We start from the raw sequence: 23,588 nt of genomic DNA on the forward strand, positions 1-23,588 counted from the left end.
GATCGTCGCTATTCAAATTTTCCCGCTCTAGCGCCATCATTATGATGAAACATATCGTCACAGGTCGAAGTCGATCTACCCACGTTACTTTCTCTATGGTAAGAACTGTCATGAACTGTCAAGTGCTCGATAGTTTGGTACAGTCAGCTGATGGCAAAATGCAATTGCACGCTTTCTGTGATATTTAATGAAAACGCTTGTAATTTTTGTGCGCAACTGTGAAATCCCGTGAGAGGATATCGATTCGCAGCTGGTCTCTCTTCTATTTGAATTTCTTGAGAGGATTTCCGCGAGGTAATACAGTACTACATATATTAATACAAAAAATTCTATGAACAGGCGTATTGATTTACGATAAATTCATGGTTGAGCTAAAGTTAACGACGATCTATTTAATCGCGAATCCTTTCTAATTGTAAGCAACAGGACGATTATTAATCGAAATTAAAATTGAATGTACTTGAATCACTCGTTTCTGACAATTGTCTATTGTAGAGGTTAAGATAATACTGCGTTTAAACGATTTTAATCAATTTCATCGAAAGGATGCATTACATTTAAAACATTTCGAATACATGTACCATTATTTTGATGTAACATGTGTGTTCCTTTTTATAGGTAGAAGTGCAAGAATTTTTATACTCTGTTAAGCAAAGTGGAACCAACAGCATCAAGATGCCTTTGAATACAGGTAAATAAAATGCACGTTCACCTTGGTAATCTTGGTTGAATATGTTAGTTGTATAATTAAAAAGATACCTCCCATCAGAAATTAAATTGCTAGATAAATTCGCTTATTGTCGGTAGATCCACATTTCGGAGACTTGATCTTTTTGCTGTTTAAAATTTCAGATATATCTACGGCGCTTCACTTACTAGAGCATGTGCAAGAAAGGGTGGAAGATTGCGACGATCCTAAGCTACAGATGCATACTACTCAGGACATAAAGTCTTTGATTTCCCTCCTGGAGGATCCAGTGTTTCGCAGTATAGTGACCATACAAGACTCTCTCATCGAATTGAACACTCAGTTGGCTCAGCATCCGTCTATCCTACCAGGAGACTTTGATGTCAATATCAGCGGACACCTAGAACTCTCTGTTCCTAGCACGCCGGTGCAACCGCTCGGGCCAAACATGTATCAGGACTTGTATCAAGACAGTAGCGAACTCGAGGATCAAAGAGTTCCTGTTGCTCCATTGGTGCATAGCAGCAGCGAGGATACGAGTGCACAAGTGAGTAATTTCAATTAAAACTAGCACTCGATCGAGCATTAATTGTACAAGATGTAACGTTTGAAATTTTTGTTACAGGTTACAAGTCCAAGCTTGGTTTCGGAAGTTATGGGCATGCCTCCGATCACAACAACTACATATGTTAAAGAATTCAAGAAAGTTATCGAAGCTGCAGCCAGAGGTCGTCAGATATTCACAGTGCAGGTAATTGCATTGTTTATTTTTGAAAATATATTGTACAATGGAGAGGACAGTCTCGCGACTTAACTATACTGCTTTTCCAGTTATACAAACCCGAAGGAACCAGCCTGGGGTTCAGTGTTGTTGGGCTTCGCAGTAAGGACAAAGGGGAGCTTGGCATATTCTTGCAAGAGATACAACCGAATGGTATCGCCGGCTGGTAAGTCATTCTGGATTTTATAAAACGTATTTGTAGTAGAAATTATTAGCGAGCTCAAATGTTTTAGTAAAAAATTAATTATGAGCATACACTGATTCACGATTATGTTAAACAAGTCGGGATTGGGCACGAATGACGTTTAAATATCAGCTACGTCTTTTCATATAATTTTAGCTGTTGTTCTCGCCTGTTTGTAGCAAACGTATTTTCAGTAGAGTTACCAATAATGCATGATCGTTTATAATCGTCGATACTGTATGCCTCAAAGGTATAATTAGTGTATAAATGCGACACTAATTGGTCATTTAAAGTCGTTAAGGGACAGAGTGTGTCCAGAAAATAATTTACAAATTATCGACTCGGTTGGTTCATATTACATTAAAAAATTCAATGTTTCAAGTATTAATCGCATTTCTATTTTGTCTGAAATTCGAAACAAATTTCGCGCGCGATCAAAATTTCCGAAAATCCCTACTAGCCTAATTATAATTATTAGTTGTAAGCGCAATATTTTCCATCAGAGGTGTTCAAGGAACACTGTCCATGTTCCCCGTGTCGAAACGCTGGATCTTCTCAGCCAGAACTGAGAACTGATCCGAGGAATCAAGCCCATTTTCACGCTCGACTGTTTTTTCGACTCTGTTCACGGATTGAGCAACCCTCGCGCGGCTTTAACCCCCACGTTGTATCCGTGTACAGGGTGTCGAGAAAGTATTTCTACATGCAACAAAATTCTATATCGAATAAATTGTTCGACGACGCTCTTTCCAAATCTCCCAGAAACGCTTAAGGGACTAAACGAATAATTCTGCATCTCCATGATAAGTACCCTCGTAAGTAATTAAACCAAGAAATCTGTACCACCAAAGTCCACTGATCCAGAGGTATACTAGATTCACCCTCTTAATCAGCAACCATCGTCTCTGCCTGAGCATGTAGCTCCCTTCGTCCCTAAAGTGACATTACTCAACGTTCTTGTACATCTCGATAGCAGCGTAAGTGGGGAGGATAGCTCGTACAGTTGACTGTTCTAGCGAGTTTGCACGATAACATAATAATCGCGTGACACAATAATTCGAGCCGCTTCATGGCTGGAGGGTCCAAGGGTCGCCTCTTGGCAGCTCGCGGGCTCTGTTACGTATTTGTTGGTACACCCTGTGCACAGTGCGTACTAAATCCAATTCAGAGGTGTTGATTCAGCCCCTTAATCAGCGACCATCGCCTCTGCCTCGCTATATAGCTCTCTTCGACCCTAACGCGACATTACTCAACGTTGCTGTACAACTCGAAGCAGCCCAAGTGGGGAGGGTAGCTCGTACGGTTGACAGTTTAATCTTTGGAAAAGATTTAAATGTTGAAATTAATCTTTAAAGATTAATCAGCAACCATCGTATTTGCCTGAGTATGTAGGTGTAGATTCACCCCTCTAATCAGCGACCGTTATTTCTGGTTGAGCCTGTAGGTTCCGTCGCGTCGTACCGAACGCGACATTACCCAACGGTCCTGTACACCTCGATAGATCCCAAGCGGGGAGGGTTAGCTCGTACAATTGACGACGGTGTTCTAATGATTTTCCACGGTGGCATGATAATCGCGCGGTGTCGTGTCGCGTGTCCGGTTTCGATCGTCGCCGCCTCGTGACCGAAAGGTCGTAGGACATCTTCTCGATGGCAATCGAACTCTGTCGCGCATTTGTTGGCACACCCTGTGCACAGTGCGTTGATCGGCCGGCCTGTGGCCTGTGGCACGCATGCCCGGTTACCCGTGTCCGGAAGCCTCACCACCGCCGAGAAAACGATGCTTTCGAAAAAGAGCCTCCCACTTTCCGGCGAGCAGTCTTCGACGGGTCCTCGGTGCGAAAGGAGGCGCTCCGCGCTCTCTCCTATTCCGGCAACACGTTTCTCTCTGATTATGTTGCCCAGTTGGTCGTCGCCGTCGTCGTCGCCGTCGTCGCCGTCGCCGCGAGAACCAACCCCTGTCGCGCTCCTACACGTTGACGGTGCACCAGTTCGCTTGTCGCGGCCGATTCTTTCACCCTTCGTACCCGGTTCTCGCTACCACCGGAACAGTTCGATGCTCTTTTAGTTAAACGGCCTCCCAGGACCAGCAACGGCCGTCGACACGAGACATGTAGCTCTGCTACCCGTGTCCTCTGCTTTTTTTCTTTCTATATTTGTTGCACACGTTGTTACGTTGCTGCACTCCGGCAGTTCCACCAGCCACTAGTCCGATGTTTAGTGACCGGACCGAGTGAACGTGAACGTGAACCGGACGCTATGCTCGTGTGAAGATTGATCGCGGCAGGAAATCTTCAGGTGGTATGTCCATCCCCTTCCTTCTTTCTATCTCTCTCTTTCGCTTTCGGTTTTCGTATGTATCGCACGATCGACCCGATGTCGTTCGATCATCTTTCTCGTTAGCTTGATCGTGTGCAAACAACGTCGCTCGATGTTATTTGTTGTTCGAAAGTGAATCGACCCGACGGATTTTCAGCTCGTGTGCGGGAAATATGATCGGACTGTTTTATTCGGTGCGTAAAGCAACACATATGTTGTTCGACGGATTTAATTTTCCCTTTGTCGCGCTTTTCCGAAACTGCTCGCGAATGTTTGCGAGCTTTGACCATCGAACTTGTCATTTTCGCACGGACATTTTAGATCTTCTGTACAGGAGAGAATGATAACGCACAGCGTAAAAAGTATTCGTACACTATTTAAAAGCGAATCGCTTTTTTAAAATTGCACTTAACGTACCGAGTTTGCGATTAGTTCACTGGTTAACGTGTAAAGAAATTTTTGTAGTGTTTATGCTTTTTGTAGATCCAACAATGTTATACCTTCTGATATCTAAAAAAAACTCAAGCTGTTTGGTCCGATTTTTAAAAAATTTTTTCGTTTTTAAAGGGTGAACGTAGTTCCGTGTTTTTCTAATTCATATAGTCGCGTTTGGTGCTCGATTCCAGTGTTAATTTAAAATTGACATAGATTGTGATCTCTAACGAGGTGTTTCTGTGTTAATGAAGCACACAAGCAAAAAGCAATTCCAAGGAATAATGTACGACAATTTGTTCCAATCAAAAAATTGTTTGCGATTATACGACATGAAAGGAACGCTACCAGCTCCCGCAAAATTGATTCACTGGAAAAATGTTTCACATGCCATAACTCAGCGGAGCGTCCTGCTTGCGTCTTCTTTTGCAATTCATTTGATGCACGTGAAATTTATGACTTCCAGCAATATCGAAGTTTTCAGTTCTGCAGATGAGAAAATCTTCTTCATAATTACCGAAGCTCATTAATACATATAGTATAATCCTAGTTTTGATCCGTATGTCGATAACCGGATAGCCACTTTCAATTTGTTTTGAAAACTTCATTAATATCCTTGTCGACAAATAGCAAGATAATGTTGGATTTTATTACAAGAATCGAATATTACTTGATTTGTTCGTAGGCTTGATTGGATTGCGACTTCGATTTTCAACATTTATGTATTTAACCTGCCTGTGTATGTGTATGTCTTTCTCTGCTGGCATCTTGGCGCGGTCTTTCGAACTGACTTCAAAGGGAACATTCTGTGATTTCTTTGAACAGACCACTCGAGTCTTCCAATAAATTCACGGTCTTCCTTTTCCTTCTTTTGTTCGAGTGTCGCGCAAAGATTTCAAATGAACGCCATCGTCAAAGATTGTCGTTTCGGTGGGAGTTACCAAGGCTCGAGGGTAGTTTCTTGACCCTCTAAGTCTGATTCTACGATAATAGCGTTTTCATTGACCGCTTGAAATCACTCGAAATTTTTTCGAATCATCACAGTAGAGAGACTCCTTGAAATGAAAGTAACGTTCGTAATAATTTTCAAATTGCAGACGTCGTCTGCAAACCGCCCTGAAATGCGATTCCGTAATTGCGTCGAAAAACCGTTTCAATCGAAAATTAGCATATTATAAATATTTCAGTTCCAAACGCCACGAGAGCATATTTTCAAGAAATCAATTTGTAAAAAAACGCAGCGATTTATTCGGGTCAACGCACAGTTGGGAGATCCTTTGAAATCAAGCCCAAGTAATTAATTTGAATAAACGCGTGATGCAAATCCCCCCTTGATTCGAATTGATTTGAATTTGTGAATTGTATAGGTATCCCGCGCATCGTCCTGAAATGCGATTCGCTAATTGCGTCGAAAACCGTAGAATGGATGGAATATGGGGGCGCAAACGTTCACATTAGAAACTGTTCTCATTCACGAGCACGGCCGGCAGAAAGTGTCAGATCGATCAGAATTTACGTAAATAGAATTCACCGGCACGCACGCTGAATGGGCTCGAACACGGCCGAAGTTTCCGAGTAGCGAAACTTCTTTCACGCTCGTTTCGATTTATACTCGGATCCGGTTGAAGCATGATCGATGTTTCAAGTTTTCGACTTTGTCGACATTGCAATTCGATTCGAGCCGGGCATTCTTGTGGCTCGAGGATTTTCGAAACTGTCCGTTTCGTTTGATAAAAGGAATGTCAATTGTGCAATACATACCCAACAAAAACATCCTGTAAACAAGTTCCTATGGCCGTAAAAAGTTGAGATCAAACAAAATATGGCCAAGTTCGTTAGCTTAGAAATACCTCTTGCAATACCGAAAAAAGCGTTTTTAAAAATTAGTTTCAAAGAACGCTATTTAATTTTTAAGGAGTTACATGCAGTGCGAAATTATTATTCAAACTTGGCCGTTACTTTTTAAACCAATGGCCATAAAAGGTGTTAGGTAGCGGCCAAGTTTGAATAATTTAGCCCTCCATGTAACTTTAAAAATTAAATTCTTTTAAACTAATTTTTACAAACGTTTTTTTCAGTATTGCAAGGGGTATTTCTAAGCTAACGAACTTGGCTCCTGTTTACAGGATGTTTTCTTGGGATTTCAGCAATTTTTGTTGAAATTTCATCAATTATCAAGTAGGTATCAAAGAAAAAAAATCTTTTTCTAATCTGCAAGACAAAATCCAAATTCAATGTATCGAAGAGCCGGCGACGCTCGGATTCGTTTGCCCCCCACCCCGCCGCCGCTATAGACGATGCTCAGTGCAGTTTCTTTTGTTTACGTTAGAGCGATTGTCTTTTCCATCAGTATTTGTTGCGACTTCGAACCAGAGCTGGGGAAAATAGTATTTTAAATAGTAAATAGTATATATATATATATATATATATATATATATAATCCCATTTATTTTACAGTATCTGTACAACTTTGAAAATAAAATATTCTATTTGATGCAGTAATTTTTGAAAATAAAATATTTTATTTGTTGCAGTAATTTTTGAAAATAGTATTTTATTTTAAGAATATTGAAAAAATATTTGGACTTTGTCTCTATTTTCAATTTCAATTTTAAATATTATTGCTCAAAATAATGGTTCGCATTCGATAGATTTCTGAGTATAAATAGTTTCCTGGCGATAAGATACACTGTTATGTTTATCAACAAACCTCAGTAGGCATATGCTGTGAACTGAAGTGGATATACGCAGTGATAGCAGCAATCAAACAAAAAAATATAACGAAAATGTGTCAAATGATATAGTTTTATATATTAAGTACCATTTCTTCTTTAAATTATTGCTAAAATAAGAAATATTAAATAAGTAATGCGATTTCTGAAAATATTAGGTATAACGATTTTGTGTTTCTATTTTGTGTGTTTCAGATGATTAAAATAGAAATATTTTACTTTGTGTTTCAGATTATTAAAACAGAAATATTTTATTTTGTGTGGATGAAATTGTTAAAATAGAAATATTTTATTTTGAGGTTCAGATTGTTCAAATACATAGAAGTATTTTATTTCGAGGTTCAGATAGTTGAAATAGAAATATTTTATTTCGAGGTTCAGATTGTTCAAATAAAATACTATTTTCTTTAAGCAAAATAAAATCTAAAATATTAAATAGTATTTCAAATATTTTTTTCGCCAAATAATGCCCACCTCTGCTTCGAAGCTAATAAAACGTATACTTATGTATGTTATGCTGCTATGTTCTATCCTACGTACCTACTTCGTAATGTTTTTATTTCAATACAACCGCTTTAAGGTGTAAAATTTCAAACTTTGATAATTAATTATTCCTTTGAGTGTTTGTTATGGTGGACCTATGTCCCAAATTTCAAGCTTGCAGGTCAACCCAAAAAGGTTTTGATGATCTGTCAGTCAGTCAGTCAGTGACAAATTTAGCGATTTTTGGGGTCCCCCCTATATCTCGGAACCTACAAATGTTGGAAGATTAATGTTTTGCCAATATTGAGACATGATAGCATTTAACAAGTGTACCAGTGCCGAGTTATAGCCTCTAAAAAACGGCTAAGTTGTTAAGGCGAGTAAAAGCGCGAGAACTTGGCTGGTGCACTACCGTGCACCTAGATTTGTTACCGGGCAATAGTCTGGGACACGTGTCGAAGAGTATGAGTGAATGTATACGTATGTGGGTCGTGTAATGCATAAAAATAGAGTACTACTTCGGTAGAGATGCAACTTCGTTACTTTAGATTGCACATTTCCGTATGTTTTTCTTCAGTCTGTTTACGTTCCAATTTGCTCTTACGTCAGATACTCAAACTAACTGACGTTTCCATTAAGATATGGAAAAAGAGCAGAAATACTGGTATGTATTCAAATAAAGTATCAGGTAGTTTTTTTATAAAACAAGTTTTTACGATGCATTTTTAAAAGATGGGCGAGGAAATATGGCACGCGATAACTTCGAATAACGGTATGTATGTATTACCAATTTCGGAATTTCGGAAAACTCGATCAAAAGTTCCATTAGATTATAAAATTGCGAATCCATTTACTTGCAAATTCGTTTATACGGAGTCATCATCCGACAGCGGATTGTATGTATCCGTGCTGCATATATGCAAATACAAGAAGACATAACGAAGCACAGGGATCGTGACGGATATTAATATGATTTTAATATTACTTTCAAACTCGATTAATCTCGCGATCGATGAATTCCTCGTTCGCCTAGTTTTCTGTTTAAGTTGGGGATATGCATGTGGAAATCCCTTTATCAAAGGATTGCTATTAATCATGTTCCTGTAATAATATAGGATTCGTGGTCGCAATCTAATCTCGTTTTTAGTTGCACGCCTCATATAATAAATATGTGTAAATTACTAGAATAATGCCATTCACCAAAGCACAGAATTAGCTGCCAGATTGCAGATCTTTATGCAAATAAGGCCCGTGGCCGCAGATTGTTTCATAACAATCGGATTAAGGGAGAAATTGATTTCTACTTCGAACAATTTTTTTACAGTAAAAATAAATGTTTTCTCACCTTTAAGAGATTTGCAAATGCTATATGAATATTTAGCACGTGAACGCATATAAAAATTTGCCAGAGATCTGTGTCCGAATCGTTGTAGAAAAATTTCCGGGAAGTTATAAATTTTCGTAGAACGTTTGGCTCTGAAAAATGTGACAAACAGTGTTTTTACGAACCTGTTCTCGCAGAAGGAGTTCCAGTTGGTATGAAATTCGAATTTCCAGATATACCGCGTGTTGGGAGGGGTTGAACATCGTGAGCCGTACAGATAAGTGAAAAGAGGTGTAAAATCGGTGTTTTTTATCGAGCTGCTGCTTCCATTCCGCGGAAAAACTGGCATGTACACGCCTCGGAGGTGAAACTGGGTTAGATCGTCCGTAGGAGTAGGCGTGATCGATCTTGGATTCGGATTCAACGTGAAATTATTCCGCTTTCTGGATTATTTATGCCCTGGGGCTCGCTCCTGGCGATTCAATCCTAGCAGCAGCGTGGCTCGATCGATGTCTAGACGCTGAGTAGACTATTTATTTTTGTTTCTTTGCCCATTTTAATCGTTCCTACGCCCAGGAGGATATCTTGTGTTCACGATATTCCCATCATTCATAATCTGTACCGAGCCTGGTCATTATCGAATAAGTTATTTGAAATTGCACAGACATTGATTTGGACAGCAATTTCTTCAGAATTATTTCATTATTTCGGTAAAAACGTATTTGTATCTTTAATCATTTTACATAATTATTTAAAAGTAACCCGGCCCCGCTGATTTTCGAGTGCAGTTTTTCGGAAGCTGGAATAAAAACATACGCCCGGTTCGTCTGAAACGTCCAGACAATTAAAAGCGAGATGAAAATTTCGCTGGTGTTCGTTAAAAAATTTTATTTGTCGCGTTCCAAGCATTTATTCAAATGAATCGCGGTTATTGCATTCGTCTTCAAACGGAACAGAGGCAGTTTACATTTTTTAACAGCTCGCACAACGAAATTGTTTGACCAGCGCCGCGGAAGCTTCAAAGCGAGATATAGGATATATACTAGTGTATATTTTTATTCCGTGGAATATAATTCGCAGAAATTGATTTACAAGCGCGGGAGTTTCGCCGGTTCACGAATTTTCCGCTCTCGTTAGAAACAATCAATTACTTAAATTGAATCAATCGTTCCCGCGTGTTTCACGCGGCCGCGAGCTTTACCGGTCTCGTTGTGGAAAATTCTCGTTATTTTGCTAAGAAAAAAATTCTTTCGCCATGCAGCAGAGTCGATTGTTGAGTTCCGCTTCGATTTTTCAAATCGAAATATCGAGTTATGCTCCGGTTCTGCCGCTAACTACGAGATTTAATTGACCGTCCGTTCCCGGGTAGGAATTTTTTTTTCAAGCGTTTTTAATCGAACACTGGAATTTCAATCGATGAATTCAATCGGGAAAACCCTCGTAAGAAATTTCCCGTTTGCCTTCACCAGACTTGCACGTATAGAGCAAATAAATTATTCGGGAAGTATTGTACGAACCGTTTGATGCGAAAACGGTGCAAGAAATTAAGTAAAAGTTCTATTAACTAATCAATTATTTCGAATGTTTATTCGAGACGATGCACTGTGGTCTAAAAGTCAGTTCTAGCGCGAATAAATTAAAAATACCAACTAACGTAAACCTGTTAAAATTTATACTTGTATGATAGTTTGATATGTATACTACAATAACAAAAGCAAAATTAGTAAATCACATCACCATATTATTGTTGGCAAGATTGTCAACATTCCAGTAACCACATTTTGTTTGTCTGCGTTAGTCAATTGCTACAAATTATAACCTGAAAATATCGAGTTCTTTCTTGAAGTGTGCATAAATTGTGTTAGTATCTTGTTATATTATGTATATGTATGATATTATCAGTATGGCTGTAACTGGAAATGGTAGGTTTACGTTTCCTTCACACACACTTTATGATATATTTTATGAACTGATACTTTTTAAGAAAAATTATTAGAATGTCGTAAGTTTTACAAAATTTGCACGCATTTGCACGCGTTGCGAAGTATTTAATTTGAAAGCTTACTTCGTCTCCATAAACGGCAAAGAGAAAACGCGATCCCCCGCAATCCCATTATCATTTTATTTTAATATTTTAGTAAACGTATCTATACGATCACCCGCTTCGAGTTGTTCGAAGTATGGTTCAAATTGAAGAATTTGAAACAAAACGATTGCGTTAGTGGCTATTTTCACCGGAAGGAATGTGAGCGGACACAATATTGAAGGTATTTTAGAGAACTTTATGAAAAATATTGAGAAACGTTGGAAAATAGGCAATAATTATGAAGATAGATTTCTGTCAAAAAATAAGACTTTGTTAGAATCGACCATAGTATTCCCGTTTAATGAGATTGACATACACAAACTTGAACCCGCAAGAGTTGGAAGGCCATTAAAAAATTTTAATGAATGTAGTATTAGATTAATAATTATTATATTAATAAACAAGTAGTCAGTATGTCAATTTTTTCCTCGCACAATAATTAATTCGCACTAGAACTGACTTCCAGACCACTGTGCGATGGTTACGATGAAGTCGTCGGCTCGCGTACCTGTTTTACAATTCGGTTGTTAAAGAGGGTAACAAGTGTTCCCCGCGGATGCGACGGTTCAATCTAGCCGGCGAAGTATACCGCTGCGATACTGCTATACATACATATGTATAGTTAAGCACATACAATAGAGATTGGTATCCGCGATAGCTCGGTCTTTCCGAAGTCAACACGTTTCTACAGTTTCTACTTCATTTGTTCGAACCTTGAGGCGACAAATTTGCCAACGCCCTGTAACGAGTGCCAATTCCACGTTTCGCCTCGAAACACTTCATTTTCTATACTCCACTGCTAAGGGTTATTATTTAAAATAATCCCAATTATCGATCGTAAATGTTGAATATTAAATTTGAAGATGCTTTCGGCGCTACAATTTCGATGATTTAATAATATAGCAATTTTGCGAAAAATTTACTTCTTTCCTAACGTTTTGGTTCCCTTTTGAACCTTTATCAAAGGTGGCCTTTGGCAGTATATGTTACAAACTAGCAAAGTGTACATATCTATTTCTCAACATTTAATGTTTCATAGATAAAGTTATTATAGCAAACGCAAATTTCCACCTTTGATAAAGGTTCAAAAGGGAACCGAAACGTTAGGAAAGAAGTAAATTTTTCGCAAAATTGCTATATTATTAAATGATGGAAACTATAGCGCCGAAAGCATCTTCAAAGTCATTATTTAAGATGAGAAATAAGAAACTCAAAACCATGCAACAGTTGTTGCTATTATTTAACATTATAATTCAACGTCGCAATATTTCATGAAAAAAGAGAGCGTCTGATAAAGAGACGCGCGGTGAACAAACTACATATAACTTTGTAGATTGATGGCGAAGTAAGCGGTGTTAGGGAGAAAAGTTGGTAGCAAATAAATATCTCGGCCAATTTGCGGTGGCAGACTCGGGCGATCTATTTAGCCAAGAAATACCCAAGAGAAAAATTTCTCGGGGTCAGAGGAGTCAAGCAAGTTCTCCCAAGTAAATTAGCCGAATGAACTGATTAAAAGGCCGACCGTACAATTTATCCAACTTGTCCATCTTTTCCGATGGTGTTTCGTCCTACTTACTTCTTCCGTTGGAGCTATAGGCTAATTGCTTAGGCATATTCCGCGAATCGTTTTGCTGTCCTCGATAAGCAACAAAATAAAAGTTTCGTCGACGCGACAGTGCATGTCAGTGTCGTTGCACTGGACAATTACATTCGACGAGACTGGAACGATCAATGGAATCCTCTGCACAGTTAGTTCGTTCTTATTGTTAGAACAGTTTCTTTTCAGTTAGCAGCTGAAAAATGAGTTCTTTATGCTTGTCTGATAATTGTCTGAGAATTACCCAAACGAATAATGCTGTGTTTCTGACATAGTCGACACACCGCGTTACTACGTCGGAACTCGAAAATTGATTAACCCTTAACTCGTTGCGTACCCCTTCGCCCTCCGCGGTGGTAAATCGATACAGTGTTTCATTCGTTCGGTAAACTGCCGGGGCATTTATTAGGTTATCCCAAAAGTTCTTGTCACGGTTACCCGCTGGATTTTTCTGCGTCCGTTGACATCGTCAAAGACTGTTGCTCTTTTATCTGTATCGGAAAAACGACGGTGCGTAACATTTTTATACAGGCTGTCCCGTTTATCTGTACCGTAGAAAATATTTCCTCTAGTTTTCACGATACAAACGAAACACGCTCACCATTCGAAACGAAATATTTTATCGCCGACACGTTATCGCGCCCTGTTTTTTTTTTCATTTTAATTACTCATTTAATCTACTGTGTTTGAAAGATTAAACAAACGTCGAACGTGATCCTGTCGCGTCGAATTGAAACGTTTCGACGCGTGGCTACGAGTATCTAGAATTCGTGGCACGTTTGTCGCTCGTCTTTATAAAGCACTTTTGTAGAATTCGATCGTAGCTCGACTGTCGACGAATACTCGAATTTGAAGCGGCGGATTTCCACGATCCGGATTATCCGCGGAAATGTGACGGACGCGAAGTTTGCAGTGCTCTAGATCGGACTTACCGGACGGATCTTTTTTCCCCAGTGCATCGCGAGATCGCTTCTTTTTCCGCTCGGCTCGTATGTATGCTATTTTTTGCCACCCTGCCGCGCCGCGCCACTTGAAAGCCGACTCTCCGGCTGGTCCGTGAATTATAATGAGAATCGACTTATCGCGCCGACCGAACGAGTAATTAATTCATCATTTTTCACGTTCACTATCCGCGCGGAATTTCGCTTCACAGACCCGATCGAACGCTTTAGTTTAAGGGGTGCTGTGCTTACCTCGATTACAGGTTCAAATATCACTTATTTGCGGAATAAGAATAAATGTAAGCACCGTGGATTTTTATACGAATTTTTACGCTATATGAAATGTACTGCAAGCCCGTATTCCCACGTGTACGCGTGTAATGAACGAATACGGATTTAATCTGTGCAACAATCTAGAAAATTACACGGATCTCTACTCGAAATTTTACTTATTTATATGGGAAAACGCAGAAATTGGATAATGCGACATTTTTGATCGGTGGAGCGAGTTTTTCTGGTGATCCGAAACTTGTCTCGCGTCTCACCGGGAAAAACGCGAGGCTCTCCTTAGAGAGTAGCAACGAAACAAGTACATACATACATACATACATCGAAGCAGAGCATTTGATCACTGCCGGACCCGTTCGCCGGATATTCTGTTTCATCAGGAGGAGGAGATAACGCGCGAGACAAGATCCTCAATCGTGAAAGAGAAGTTTTTGCGGCTGCGAATCTCTGCCGATATTACTGGGAGCCGAGAGACATATTGGTGGCTTTTCTCAAAGGAGAACCATCGATCACAGATAAATTATTTCTCTGGGACGGTGCAGCGCGGCGGCGAACGTGCAAGACGCAAGAAAATCTTTCGACGAGCTGATAGAAGCTGCATTAACGCGATCAACCATTTAGCTGCTTCTTTTTTTGAAGTGAAAACTTCTTTAGGCTCATCGTGTACACAATTGCTGGGCAGTGAATGAGTCTGATCCGTCGCGCTCCGAGGTAAAACGTCATTAATGGTAAACTCGAGGAGCCGACGGTATTAAAAAGCGGAGAGCAGCAATGTATGAAAATTTGTTCCGCCAATGTTAAACGCCTTTACGTTCCAATTTATGCTACCCTCCTTTTCATCCGAAAAAATTTCGTTTATGGTATTAATGATGCTGGCTGACCCACTTTCTGTGCTCCACTTGATTCTCGCCGTTCAACTGTAACGTAGGATTCGCACTGTTCGTTAACAGAGCTCGACGTTAACATTCGTCGTAGTGCTATTCGACTATTTAATGAAACGTGGACGGACTAAACACGTTGCTTCGTCATCGAACCTATAAATGTTTGAAAATATTGTATATGTAATCACATTCAAGGGTGACGAATACAGATCGAATAGGGTGAGCAGCAAATGGTGATCCAGACAGATCTAGTTGATTTTACAATAATAGGTTGTTGATTGATATTTTTAAGGTTTTACACAATACTTGAAAAAATACAGAAAAAATCGATTTTTTCCACCGTCCGCCGTTTGCGTAAATATAACGCATGACGGACATCAAATGTTCCAGAAAGTGGAGCGTTCTTTGACGGGTTTCTCACTGACATTTCATGAGATAAAACTCAAATCCGCAGGTTACCGCAGTTGAACCTTGCATTTATTGTTTACATAGATACACTCCTCAAAAGAATTGAGGGATCACTTCTGCGAACCCGAAAAATTGCTCCCACTTTACGTGATCATAACTCCGTCAAAAATTGCTGTATCGATATCGTTAAACAATAGTTTGAAAGCCTGAAACCTCCAGTTTCAGATGCTCTGTTTCAAATTGTTGCTATGTTGGTTTTTCAAAAAGTTATAGTGAGATGAAGACAACATTGACGGTTAACAAAAATTTGGTGCAACTTTGGAACATCACACGGGGAGCAGAAAATTTTTTTGATAAATCGCGTTGATATCATTTGGAAGGGCTATCTTTCCTGTGTAAATTGTGTGGTTGTTGAATATTGTGCGATTCTTTTTATTTGAGTTATTCAACATTGAAGTAAATATCCGCTTTTTAACTTTAACTGGCTCCAGAAAGCGAAAAAATTATCGTAGAATCTTGTGTAAAAAAGCAATAGAAGGAGCGTTTCTTTCTCTTCAAGGCACTCCTTTTGTTTTTTCAATTTCACTAACATTTCGATATGCCATGTGTTTCTGAAAATATGCTTAAAAAATGCACAATTCCCATTTAACCTTTAACTCGCTGTATCTCGGCGAGAAATGATCGTAATACCATGTTCCGAACGTCAGATTGAAGCAGAGATTCTGCCGATTCGATTGAGTACCCCATGAACTCGCTGCGACAATTTTCTAGCTATGGCAGCTGTGTTTGAATACGCTACCGCCGTGCCCGTCCATAGTGGAAAATTTGGACCAAACTCGATTCAAAATCAAAGAACTTTCGATAGAAATGAGGTAGAGCGATGAAATTTTTTTTAAATTAGAGCCGAAACTTTGCAGAATATGGGAAAAATAGGGAGATTATGGTACGAACGTTTTTTAACGTTGAGAAAATTCGTTAAACATGTAGAATTTCAAGAAAATGTGGTTTCTCCAGTACCACGCGCGGAAATTTTTTTTTTAACATGCTATATATCATTTCCCGTAGATTTTTTCACGCTGATTTCAAATCTGGTCTCAAAATATGTCTACGACCTCAGGATATTGCAAGAAATCGATTTTTGTGAACAAAACTAATGTAATCATTTCTTCGTTGAACAGATTTAATAACCCACTTTGATAAGCAGCACAACATTTTTGTTAATCGTCAATGTTGTTTTCATTTCGCTATAACTTTGTGAAAAACCAACATAGTAACAATTTGAAGCAGAGCATCTGAAACCAGAGGTTTCAGGCTTTCAAACCATTGTTTAACTATATTGATACGGCAATTTTTGGGTGCGTTCCGTTTCACGCATAATGCGCATACACTGTATAGTGTAGTATAAGAGTCTCTATGCATACACTATGCAGTGTATGCGCTTGAAGCGTGAAACGGAACGCACGCTTTGACGGAGTTATGATCACGTAAAGTGGGAGCAATTTTTCGGGTTCGCAGAAGTGATACATTTAATTCTTTTAAGGAGTGTATCTACAAACGTTATTTCTCCATTGGCGCAAGAGAGATATCGTCTTTCAAACTCCATTAACGTTGCTCTTTTACCCGTTTAATAGCATTACATATCTGTAAAACTCTACTCGAAAAAATTAAAAATAAACATTTTTCGCGATTTATTGCGGGTCTTCGTCCTTGAAGGAAGCCAGAAAAGAAAACATATTTTATTTACATTACTATTTTTACAGGCGCATAGGGTTTCTTCAAACGTGCGCTTGAATTTATGCTGAAAAACTAGATATGCTTAGTATGGCCGCCTTTAAGTCGTTCTACAACAAAGTGAATTTGGATTTTGAACTGATTCATCCGTGAAACGTTTTGATTTATTCTTCTACTAGTCAAAATTATAAAAAATTTGGTTTTTTAAGAAACTCGAAAATAGCAGACTACTGTGCGGCACGGCGCGGCGGCATCCGAGACAAAAGAAGATTCCCACGGAGGAAAACAGCGTTTGTAAGCAATAATCAAGGGTGTCGATTTCACCGAGCGGAAAGTGCGAGGGATCGATTGGTGTCCAGGTTCTCTCTCCGTCTCGTGGGAGAGAGAGTATCGACCGCGTGTTCAAGGGGAACGTGTAACGGCATGAGCCGTCAACCATCGAGTCACACGATATCGCCGACTTTGTGCCTCGTTAAAGTTGCATTAGCGAAGACAGGGCCGGCTGCCGGCGCGGCGCGGCGTGGCGACTTACTTCTCGAAATACACATCCTGGAAAATGTCTTCCCGGGAAAAAAATCGCCGATCCGTGGGACACCACCTGCGGCAACCGTTCGCATAAATAATGCTTCTTTCACCCCTTTACACCGTCGACGATACTTTTTTAAAGACGACCCGCTTCGCCGCGCCGCACAGTGGTCTGAGAACGGCAAAAACCCCATATTTTCAAGTTTATTAAAAAACCAAATTTTTTATATTTTTGACTAGTAGGAGAGTAAATCAAAACGTTTCAAGGATGAATCAGTTCAAAATTCAAATTCACTTCGTTGTAGATCGTCTTAAAGTAAGCCATGCTAAGCATTCCTAGTTTTCAGTATAAATTCAAGCGCATGTTTGAAGAAACCGTATGCGCCTGTAAAAATAGTCATGTAAATAATGTTTTCTTTTCTGGCTTCCTTCAAGTACGAAGACCCGGAATAATTCGCGAAAAATGTTTATTTTTAATTTTTTCGAGTAGAGTTTTACAGATAATGCTACTAAAGGGGGAAAAGGGCAACGTTAGTGAAGTTTGAAAGACGATATTGCATCAAACTCTCTTGCACCAAACTGCGCCAACGTGCCAATGGAAAAATAACGTTTGTAGATATCTAAGCAAACAATAAATGCAAGATTCAACTGCGGTACCCTGCGGCTTTGGGTTTTATCTCATGAAATGTCGATGAGAAACGCGTCGAAGAACGCTCCGCTTTCAGGAAAATTTGACGTACGTCGTGCGTTATATTTATGTCGAATTATATTCCATTTTAAATCTATTTTTTAAATATTTAATTTAAGTGAAAAATGTGTATTATTTATTTTTTAATTTATTTATTATTTTTCGTGCCCGAACAGTAAATAAACGTTACCTGTATACATAGTAAATTTCCATTAAATCTTGTACATAAGCGTATACTTTTTATTTCATTTTATTTTATGTTGTTATAAATGACATGAAATTATTATTTTTTAAATTAAGTAGTCATTTTTTATAGAAAGGAATTATTTTTTATTATCTTTGATTTAAATTGAATTATATTTTATTTCAAATTTATTTTTTACATTCAATTTAAGTGTAAAATTTATTATTTATTTTTAATTTATTTATTATTTTTCGTGCCCAAACAGTAAATAAACGTTATCTGTATACATAATAAATTTCCATTAAATCTTGTACATAAACGTATACTGTTTATTTCATTTTCTTTTATTATAAATTACATGAAATTATTATTGTTTTTAAATTAAGTTAAGAAATAATTATTTTTTATTATCTTTAATTTAAATTGAATTATATTTCATTTAAAATTTATTTTATATTCAATTTAAGTGTAAAATTTATTATTTATTATTAATTTATTACTTATTTTTTAATGTATTTATTATTTTGCGTGACCAAGAACAGTTACAAACATTTTTGTCGAGATTTTCCGCGAAATAAAGCTTTCCTAGGGTTTTTGCCGTTTTCTGCCGCTATCAGACCACTGTGCGCCGCCGCCGTACCGTTTGGATAAAATCAGAAAAATGTCGCGAACTCGTTGAACCGGTAAAAACTTATGGAAAGAAATCGACTCTTTCAATAATCTCCTCTATTTTAAATTCCGAACGACAATCTTTTGAGACGTAGTTTTGCTGTAAGCAGCACGAAGGAATTCGAAATAACCATTAATGACCAAACAATCCACTTAAGCGGGGTTCCATTACATGGAACGAGTCGTCAACTTTGACTTCCTCGAAGACCAAGTTCCCATGAGAAGCAGTAACATTATATTCTTGTAGAACCTCTTCCTAAGTTACGCCGCTAATAATGGACGAACCTTGACGTTCAGAATTACGAAATATGTACATGCAGGAAGAACGAAGCCCTTAAATGAAGTTTAGTGTTTCTCTGAGGGGGTTTGGTGGGTGAGAAACGAACCTGAAAAGTTCCTCGAAGCTTCTCCTTCCTCATTTTGTACATTCATCGTTGTTATAGGATCGCGAAGGGATTAGATGTACGTACACATAAGGAAATAGAGAGAGAGAGAGAGAGAGAGAGAGAGAGAGAGAGAGAGAGAGAGAGAGAGAGAGAGAGAGAGAGAGAGAGAGAGAGAGAGAGAGAGAGAGAGAGAGAGAGAGAATCTCTTACTACATACATATACGGAACGTTTCACGGAACTCGGTCAACGATTTTTATTTACCAATTGTTGCTCTCATATTATCGAATGTCGTTCGTGTATGTATGTACCTTGTGGTATATGCTTTTTAAATACGCGATACATTGAGCGAACATGTTTAATGGTATTCGCTGAAAAATTCCGGAAAGTCGTGCGTTTGTTTTTATTGTTAGACTAGAAGAGAGCCTCATTAATCGTGCTCGTCAGACAACTGTTCCTACATTTTACCACAACGTTAAATGAGTTGAACTTCTGGGTCGAGAGCCGAATATAAAATTGTATCAGGCCCGCGGCGTATTCGTCATGATGTAACCTGGTACTCGAAACTCAATTTTATCGTGCACCAAGCCCCACTTGACTTTTTCGGCCGTTCATTTCGTTAAGACATTCCATCCGTATTGCACTTCCCAGCATTTCTCTGACGAACTTGCAACCGGCCTCATCGACTATGCATTCAACCGGTCGGCGATCTACCCAAAAAATTATTGGACTCTCTTGAAAACTAGTATTCCCATATTTTTCGTGCCGTTGAATGTGAATCTGATACCAAAATTACAAAAAACAAAATGGCGGATGCGTAATCCAAGACTTCATTGGACTCTCTTGAATATAATTCCTCTGTTTCTCGGGTCGTTGAATATGAATCTGATGTCAAAATTAAAAAACGAACTCGAGGCCGGGTATGTGAAAAAATGATTTACTTCCACATATATTTGGTAATAGAATGTTTGCGAGGTATATTATTAGTACAAATTGTTATCAGATGACTTCAGATAGCGAAAAATGTAAGATTTTAGTGTTATAATATTGTAATATTGCATCCGAGGTAATTCTTCAGTACTAAAATATAATAGAAGTTTCTCAGTTCCGTTTCGCTCCGATATTTCGCTCATCTTTACTAAAATAACTATATGGATAATGTATACTATGGTGTTTCATCTGATCCATACATAAGTAGTATTAAGATGTCATGTACAAAAAAGATGGAACAATATCCCCCCGAAGTCACACAATTTTTTGAAGAACCTGATATGAATGAGATATGTCACATGTGACCAAGTATTGTAAAGTTACTTGTATACAAATTATTTTGTATTTTTCCATAATTGTGATTGTAATTGGTGTTTTAAATGCAATATTTACCAGTAAAATCTTACACTATTGACTATCTGAAGCATTTTATTGTAATATATAACAGTAATGTACCTTACATTTGCGAATATTAGTTTTGTCTACGATTTAGGGCAAATTCGCCATTTCGGAACGTTACCGGTCGCTAAGGAAATGGCGATAATTCATAAGGTCGTAATAGGTCGCAGGAAAATGAAACGTACACTTGTTTAATAGCCTTAACAGCTTCTTCTCCAAAAAAATGAACGCTTGATCGCGATTGATAAGCAACTTTTTCGTTAATAAAATGTACCAGATGTGTAGATTTCTCTTTTTCATCTCCCAGAGCTTTAAAAAATTAAATGAAGCAATAAAATCAGAATATTGTATTAAATTAGGACATGCTCAACAATAGCAAGAATGATAAACCAGCGTTCCAGCGCGATAATAAATCGCAGAAGTAATTTAAATTATGGTTGAAAATGCCGGTCTTCTAGAATTACTCACTTTGAACTTCCGTATCTCCGACAGAAGTACATACATATTAAATATTGGCTGTAACAAAAAAACGTGCTCTGGTACCTTATAAATAAAGTACTATTATACAGATTTTTAAAGAACGGAACAAAATTTTGGACTTTTAGCCACGATTTGGCGATTTCCGACTACTGTGACTTGGCGATTTCCGACATGTCGTGTCCCCGAACGACAAAGTTGCTCGTTGAGTTTCGACGTGCCCATTCGGTCCGAGAATTTTTGTTGCGCTTAATAAACTTTCATTTAGCCGCGCGAGGAAAGCTAGCGAATAGCAGACGTTGCGCAAGCTCATCGTGCGGGGAAGAATCTGTTCATTTTCTCGGGCGGGAGCACGCATTGCATTTCTTTTAATGAAACGACACCGGAATATTCTTTGCTTGAATTTCACGAGCGATGCCTCGACGGTTGTGCTACAAGGGTGTACATAACTGTATCTGCCATGAATACGAGACCAGATGGAGGTTCGGTTATTTCTGCGAAAGAGAAAACGGAGCTCACAAACGCGCGCGACACAGGGGTTGTTTGAAGATAGCGTGAGCTAGCGACTTCGTCGAAACGTCCCTTGTGCAGAATTATTAATATTCTAACCAGAGTGCAAATTATTTAGATAGAAACAAATTTTTAATATACCACGTTTTTAAGACGGGCTAATATTAATATTAAAACTAGAGGGTTATTGTTGCTCGCTCACTTCGCTCGCTCGCGAGTAGGGTTGTTTTTTCTCGCTCGCTTCGCGAGCTCGCGGGTAGGATTTTTTTGATTTGGTGTGTGACTCTCCACGAGCCACACAAAGAACTTCCCGATTCGTTAGTTGCAGTATATCATTATCATTATTAAGTGTACGTTTTAATAAGATTATACGTTTTTAGGGAAATTCAATAGATTTCTACTTATCAAAATGTTTGCTATATGGCGTCGCATTAAACGAACATCGCAGTCTCATTGCTCGCTTGGTTCCTTGTTATAGCATACTAATGTTGCAAAATAAATTGTCTTAATTAGTTTTTCGAAAACGACACAACTCCTCATTCTCCGGGTTTGCAGTATTGGTCTTGGTTTTCTTCGATACTGTTAATTTAAATTGTCCCAAAATATATAAACCGCGCTCAATTTTGAAACTCTGCTCAGTGCTACATACAACTTTTATGAATCGTAATCGCTTCAGCAGGAACCACTGGAAATTGACTACGTGTGATTTGATATTTTTCCTCACTCGACATATGAACTTGATTCGATATTTTTATTATTGGTGTTAAATTTTGATGAATATTTGCATTTTTCATATAATCACGATAACGAGTTCTTACTTTCACTCCTACTCTGGCCAATTGAAAATCTAACCACAATATAGACGGAATTTTAGTATTTTCTTGAAAAGTAATAAATTTTAATATTCCGCATGTGTACTCCATTAACCAATCCGTTTTCAACATCAATGTTATTAATAATTATCATATAGTTTATATTAATTTTCAATTTAGTCTCAGTTAATAATTCGTTTTGAACTGATTGTTTTTTTACAGATTGTAATATAAATTTTTTTTGGTACTTTCATCGATATTCTTTGAAACTGTATTCTCGGGAGTAGAGATGATTAACTCACTCTTGCATTGGGATAATTTTCGATTATTGTAAGCGGAAACATTAGCGTAAGGAAAAAAAAAATTTTTTTTTTAGTTAAACAAATTTTTTTAGATTTAAAAAAAATGAAAAAAAAAATTTTTGTGTAATTACGTTTGTTTCTTCGATGGAAACTTTACGTTCTCTCGTATAAATTGCATTGTAGAATCAACTCCTTTCGAAAAAAACTAAAAATCTAAAAAACTACTTGACCAATATGGACCAAAATCTAATCAGCTCTAAGTTACGACGGGGCACATCGATTGCATCATTCATCATTCTGATCGCGTTGTTACTTTTTTAGAAAACGTTAACGAAAAATTTGATCACATAGAAACAGACATACGCGCGCGGGCGCGCGCGCGCGCGCACACACACACACACACACAACATACGAACATTTTGCTGAAAATAGTCTAAAATGACTGCAATGACCATGAAACGTGAAGATCTGCTAAAAAATCGATTTTCGATTTTCGGGGTCATTACAATAACTTCCCTATAAAATCGGGAAGTTAATAATGAATATTCTTATGTATAAACCTTACGGTTCAAAAGATACAGCCTTCTTAAGGAAGGACAGACAGACAGACAGACACACTTGGGGTATTTGGCCGATCTAGCTGGCCAAAAGTCGATTTCGTCAAACTCATCCCAGGTAAAAATGAGTTGTTACCTGGAAAAGTTGAATATTGGGGGGTCAATAAACCATCGGTTTTTTCCCGATTTGGCATTTCCGTACGGAGGTACGATCACT

At 38.3% G+C, this 23,588-nt stretch overlaps 1 protein-coding gene across 3 annotated transcripts in view; it reads left to right on the top strand.

Moving 5' to 3' along the window:
• The first annotated feature begins 98 nt into the window (after window positions 1-98).
• Window positions 99-23,588, top strand: part of LOC143210536 (multiple PDZ domain protein) — a 165,390-nt gene continuing 141,900 nt past the window's right edge. For 2 of the 3 annotated variants that reach the window (XM_076427454.1, XM_076427456.1), the window contains exons 1-5: window positions 99-294; window positions 619-691; window positions 853-1,235; window positions 1,314-1,439; window positions 1,520-1,635. In XM_076427454.1, the coding sequence (XP_076283569.1) occupies window positions 676-691; window positions 853-1,235; window positions 1,314-1,439; window positions 1,520-1,635 (641 nt within the window). In that variant the 5' untranslated portion in view covers window positions 99-294; window positions 619-675. Of the gene's footprint in view, window positions 295-396; window positions 416-618; window positions 692-852; window positions 1,236-1,313; window positions 1,440-1,519; window positions 1,636-23,588 lie in introns of those variants that run through there. The other variant, XM_076427455.1, reaches the window with a different exon arrangement.

The sequence above is a fragment of the Lasioglossum baleicum genome, chromosome 7, assembly GCF_051020765.1.
Source record: "Lasioglossum baleicum chromosome 7, iyLasBale1, whole genome shotgun sequence".
In the NCBI taxonomy this organism is placed as follows: Eukaryota; Metazoa; Arthropoda; class Insecta; order Hymenoptera; family Halictidae; genus Lasioglossum; species Lasioglossum baleicum.